The following is a 6,202-nucleotide window of genomic DNA, read 5'->3' as shown; positions in this document are numbered from 1 at the left end:
GAGACAGGATCTTACTCTTTTGCTCAGGCTGGAGGATCTTGCTCTGTTGCCCAGGCTGGAATGCAGTAGAGCAATCTTGTCTCATTGCAGCCTCCACCTCCCAGGTTCAAATGATTCTCATGTTTCAGCCACCTGAGTGAGCTGGAATCAGAGGTGCATGTCACTGCTCCTGGCTAGTTTTTATATTTTTAATAGAAACAGGGTTTTGCCATGTTGGCCAGGCTGGTTTAGAACCCGTGGCTTCAAGTGACCCGCCTACTTCAGCCTCTTAAAGTGCTGGGATTACAGGTGTGAGCCACTGCACCCAGCCTGGGTATTGATTTTTAAGTGTTTATTGCAGCTCTGTCTACTCACTCTGGCCCTTTGATCTGGCCCTTTCATTATCTATGAAAGATTAGGGGAGCTGTACTTTCACTAAAATAACTTGTCTCCTGGAAAATTTCTGAAAAAGTCCACACCATTTAATGCTTTTTTTTTTTTTTTGAGACGGAGTCTCTGCTGCCCAGGCTGGAGTGCAGTGGCACGATCTTGGCTCACTGGTTCAAGCAATTCTCCTGCCTCAGCCTCCCGAGTAGCTGGGATTACAGGCACGCACACCACACCCAGCCAATTTTCGTATCTTTAATAGAGACAGGGTTTCACCATGTTGGTCAGGCGGGTCTCAAACTCCTGACCTCGTGATCCACCCGCCTCGGCCTCCCAAAGTGCTGGGATTACAGGCATGAGCCACCACGCCCAGCCTTTTAATGCTGTTTTTAAAATCTCAACATTGAAAATATAGACCATTTTGGGCTTTTAATTAAAAATGTAATAGTCTAATACTCTGTGTTAAGAAAGTTTCCGTATAAAAAAAACAACTGAGACATGAACAGCAGGAGCACAGAATCATAACTATATAAATTTGCTTTCCATTGATTGTACCTCTACTGAGCTTGACACATAATGGAATATATCACTTTCTTTTGTGGAAACTGTGTTCATAAGACACCAAGCTGGTATTTCAAAGTCAGGCTGTACTCAAACTTTGAGAATACACTTTTCCACAGGCAAGTCTGTTACTGTAGTACCAATGTCTTTATGCTTTTTTTTTCCTTGAGACAGAGTCTCGCTCTGTCACCCAGGCTGGAGTGCAGTGGCACAATCATGGCTCACTGCAACCTCCACCTCACAGGCCCAAGCATTTCTCCCACCTCAGCCTTCTGAGTAGCTAGGACCACAGATGCATGCCATCACATCTGGCTAATTTTTAAAATTTTTGTAGAGATAGGTTTTCCCTGTGTTGCCCAGGCTGGTCTCGAACTTCTGGGCTAAAGTGATCCTCCTGCCTTGGCCCCCAAAGTGCTGAGATTATAGGTGTGAACCACCCAGCCCAGCACCTTCATGCATTTTTTAAAATTTTTTGGTAGGGACGGGGGTTTCCCTATGTTGCCCAGGCTGCTCTTGAACTCCTGGGCTCAAGCAGTCCTCCCAACTTGGCCTCCCAAAGTCCTGGGATTACAAGTGTGAGCCACTGTGCCTGGCCCACTGTGCCTGGCCTCCTTTATGCCTTTAAAAAAAAATTTTTTTTTTTTTTGAGACAGGGTTTCACTACTCTCGTAGCCCAGGCTGGAGTACAGTGGTGCGATCTCAGCTCACTGCAATCTCCGCCTCCCAGGTTCAAGCAATCCTCCTGCCTCAGCCTCCCAATTAGCTGGGATTACACCATGCATGTGCCACCATGCCCGGCTAATTTTTTTGTATTTTTGGTAGAGACAGAGTTTCACCATGTTAGTCAGGCTGGTCTCCTTTTTTTCAACAGCTGCACACTAAAATAATTTTACATTGAGGCCTAAGGCTCTATTTTAAAATAATTTAAAATTTTTTTATTGATATATAATTTACATATATTAGAATATAAAATTCACCATCTTAGTACAATTCAGTGGGTTTCAGTATATTCACAAGATTGTGCAATCATCACCATTATCTAATTCCAGAACATTTCTATTACCCCAAAAATAAAACTCTGTACTCATTAATAGTCACTCCCCATCCCCTACTTCCTGTAGCCCCTGACAGCACTAATCTGCTTTCTGTCTTTGTGGATTTGCCTGTTCTGGACTTTTCATATAAGCAGAAGTGTGTCTGGCTTCTTTCACCTAGCATAATGTGTTTAAGGCTTATTCATGTTGTAGCGTGTAATAAAAACAATTTTAGAAAATGAAACTAATATTGAACCAATTAAGTATTCAAGAAGTGATTTCTTTCTAAATTCAGGAAGTTGAAAAACTCAAGTGCACCCATTAGTCAAGAAGGAATAGAAAGCAACAGGAGAAAAAGAAAGACTGGCAGAGGATTGGGGAACAGAAATGTTGACTGTGGAAAGAAGAACAAAAATATACAAGGAAGGAATAGAGTAACCGAGCTCTCTATTGACTGAAATCAGTTTGATGGCTAAGACTTCTTGAATGTACTTTTTACTTAACTTGAAACAAGTCATTCTAGAAACAAGATGATTATTTTCTGGTCATTACATATCCTTACTCTTTCATTTAGTTGGTTGCTGGATTCCAGACTTCCCAGTATAGACCCCTTTTGACATTTGACAAAATCGTGCTGGGGTCCCTTCTTAATTGTTGTGGCATCTTTTCTTTACTGTTTGTTTGGCCTCTTGCCGAATGGTCTCTATGAGCATCAGGAGATAGTGCTTTCTTCTGAGGCCACTTCCCCAGCAGTGCCTTTGATCCTAAGAATTCCCAGGGAAATGTATTTAACCATATGAAATGTATTTTACCTTCTAGATATTAACTTGGCACAGGCTGGTGTTGGAGTTGGCTTTGTGGATGGCATTCATTTCACTTATTTTAAACCTCCTGCTTTTTAGCGACTCTGCTTTAGCACATGAGTTTATCTGAGCAAAATAGGCAAAAGTGCAAATGGTTTGAATTTAATATGATGATAGCAACATTATGCACTTGATTATCAACTCTGCTTATTTCTGTCCATGGAGGGTAACAGTACTGCAGACAATTAAATCTTTCGTTTGACTTTGGACAGCCTCATCGTATTCTGGCATCCTTAGGTCTTGCCTGTGATACTTCTAAAGACCAAGTTGTTTTCATTTCACTTATAGTGGGCAAAGCAAAGCCAACCTTAAAAAGTTTTGGGTTGTGTGCGGTGGATCACGCCTGTAATCTCAACACTTTAAGAGGCCAACGTGGGAGAACAGCTTGAGTCCAGGAGTTGGGACCAGCCTGAGCAATGTAGTGAGATGCTGTCTTTACAAAAAAAATTTTTTTTAATTAGCCAGGCATGGTGATGTGCACTTGTAGTCCCAACTACTTGGGAACTTCAGGTGGGAATATTGCTTGAGCCCAGGAGTTCAAGGCTATAGTGAGCTATGATCGCACCACTGCATTCCAGCCTGGGTGCCAGAGTGAGACCATGTCTCAAAAAAAAAAAAAAATTCATGAATTATTCACAAGCAGCCTATGGGGTTGCTGGGAGCCAAGGATTGTGGTTCTTCAGGCATAGATATCATTGCATGGAGGTAACAGTCTCTGTGTGTGTATGAGAATGGCTGCCTATTGATCATCCAATCAGAATTAGCAGCTAAATGTTTCAGTAGAAATCACAGATGCTTTTAAAGCTCTTAATCTGCACTTTACTGTGAGTCATTTGCCATTATGTTCTTAAATTAGGTGATTTACTTTCACTGAAAGCTGTTGCTTTTATAGGAGTGTTAAAATTGAGACAAAAGAAATAGCAGTTATTGCATTAAAAAGGAAAAATTATATATATAATAAAAATATAGAAAATCTCTATCCATCCTCTTAGAGCTTAGCCACGCCATTCTTTAAACAACTGTTACTTTTCAGCTCTTGGAGATCCCAGGGGTTGATACTAAAGCATGAACCCCGAGGAGGGATTTTATTTGCCATCACACACTTATATGTGCATCTGACACTAAAATTGTGCTTCTTGGATTTTGATATGCAGGAGCATCATTTGGGCCCCACCTTTCAGAAATTCCCTGACTTCGTCGATCTGGGAAAGATATAAGAATCTGCATTTTTAACAAGTCATCAAGTGGTTATGACAGAGGAGGTCTAGGCTTTAAGAAACACCAGTATATGGAATGGGAGTTTGGGGATGGGGCAAGAGAAACAGGTCTCAGTAATCCTGCCAGAAGGGAGAGGAGCAGGGAGGGGTGAGGACAAGAGACAGAGGAAGTGAAGGGAGCTCTTAAAAGGAAGTGAAATGTGTCAAAAACAAAGTGTGTGTTCAAGTTTGCCTAAGGCTCTGATGGTGTAGATATTTGTGGGAGATAATTTCTGTTTGTGCTGTCTTTGGCATGGTGCAAAGATTGTAGGTGTCCTGAATAAAAGTATCTGGGCAGTTTTAAAGCGTGCAAAGGTCAGCCTCCCCTTCAGCTTAGTGTCCCTATGACAGACTCTAGCTTAGTACAATATTGCCAGTCCATTCTGGAGTCCAGTGATGGAAGAGGAAGATAAAGAAGAGAGTTTTACATTTGCCAACCACCTCTTCCACATCAGCGGTACCCTGCTAATTTTCTCTGTCTGCCCTGAATTCTTATGATGTCAAAGTAGTCTTGCATGGTGGGAATTTAAGGCCTAGGAGAAAACAGGAGTTCCCCAAGAGGGAGCAAAAAGAAGAGCCTCAGACATTCAGACATTCAATCAGGCAGGATGTACTGGATATCTCCTATGTGTAGGGCACTATGCTGGCATTGAGGATACAGGGGGAACAAGCTAGCCATCATTGTTGCGCTTACAGAGCTTCTAGTTTAGTAGGGGAGACAGACATGTATAGAATCTGTTGTACAACTAATTATTTAAATAAAAGTATGATAATTTTATAAAGACCGCAAAGAAAATATATCAGGTGCTGTAAGATTATTTAACGGGTGGTTTTGCTTAGTTTGAGGGGACAAACTTTAGGGGCAAAAGGAATTAGAGCTAGTGAAAAGAAGGTATAGCAGCCAAAGGGGTAGTTGAAGAAACAAATTTGTGGTCCGTTAAGAAACCAAGAAGGAGGCCGGGCGCAGTGGTTCGCGCCTGTAATCCCAGAACTTTGGGAGGCTGAGGCAGGTGATCACGAGGTCAGGAGATCAAGACCATCCTGGCTAATACAGTGAAACCCCATCTCTACTAAAAATACAAAAAATTAGTTAGGCGTGGTGGCGCGTGCCTGTAGTCCCAGCTACTCGGGAAGCTGAGGCAGGAGATTCACTTGAATCCAGGAGGCAGAGGTTGCAATGAGCTGAGATCACGTCACTGCACTCCAGCCTGGGCGACAGAGCAAGACTCCATCTCAAAAAAAAAACAAAAACAAACAAACAAAAAAACCCAAGGAGGAATTTCCAGAGCATATTTGTGGTCATCAAAGTCAAATGCTGCAGAGATGGAAAGAAAGATGGGAGCTGAGAATGGTTTGCTACATATGGTGATTAAACTGTTCTAGAAGAGTTTCAAGATTAATAGGGCCAAACCCAGATTACAGGTGGTTAAAAAATGAGAAGGTGGTGAAATCCTAAGTACTGTAATAGAGCTCCTACACTCACTTTTTGGCCACTTAACATGAAGTACTTTGTAATACTCTGGCTGTGCTTGCTTTGTCTCCCCAACTAGATTGGCAGCTTCCTGAAGATTATGATGATAAACCTAACCCCTAGCACTGTATCAACATGTAGCGTTAGAGTCACTAACTGGAGACCTAAGACCTTGGAGCTATCTGGTGCTGGTCCTGCCACACAGAAGCCATGTGCCTTGGGCATGATCATGTTTCCTCATCTCTAAAATGGTGATATTCCTAACTTTCCTATCACTTGGGCTTTTGAAAGGATCAAATAGGGCAATATATAGAAATGGACTTTGTGAACTGAAAATTAGTATTCTGTAGAAAAGACTGATAATATTCAGTGAATGGCAACAGCTGCTTTACATAGGAAATTCTGTGATAATCAGTTTTTTGTTTGTTTTAGATTTGTTCCTTATATTGGAATTGTGACGATCCTCATGAATGACTATCCTAAATTTAAGGTAAGAGCCTGTATTGTATGTTTTATTAAAAATGTGATCTTTTGGGCTAGGCGTGGTGGCTCACACCTGTAATCTCAGCACTCTGGGAGGCTTAAGTGGGTGGATCACTTGAGCTCAGGAGTTCAAGACCAGCCTGGGCAACATAGCGAAATCCCGTCTCT

General features: G+C 41.9%; 1 protein-coding gene across 2 annotated transcripts in view; it reads left to right on the top strand.

Moving 5' to 3' along the window:
- SEC11A (SEC11 homolog A, signal peptidase complex subunit) overlaps window positions 1-6,202 on the top strand; it is a 44,703-nt gene that overhangs the window by 37,453 nt on the left and 1,048 nt on the right. For both annotated transcript variants that reach the window (XM_017502286.2, XM_017502287.2), the window contains one exon: window positions 5,984-6,041. In XM_017502286.2, coding sequence (XP_017357775.1) covers window positions 5,984-6,041 — 58 coding nt within the window. The remainder of the gene's footprint in view (window positions 1-5,983; window positions 6,042-6,202) is intronic.

This window comes from Cebus imitator, unplaced genomic scaffold (assembly GCF_001604975.1).
Source record: "Cebus imitator isolate Cc_AM_T3 unplaced genomic scaffold, Cebus_imitator-1.0 Scaffold295, whole genome shotgun sequence".
Lineage (NCBI taxonomy): Eukaryota > Metazoa > Chordata > Mammalia > Primates > Cebidae > Cebus > Cebus imitator.
This window is presented reverse-complemented; position numbering and strand designations above follow the sequence as displayed.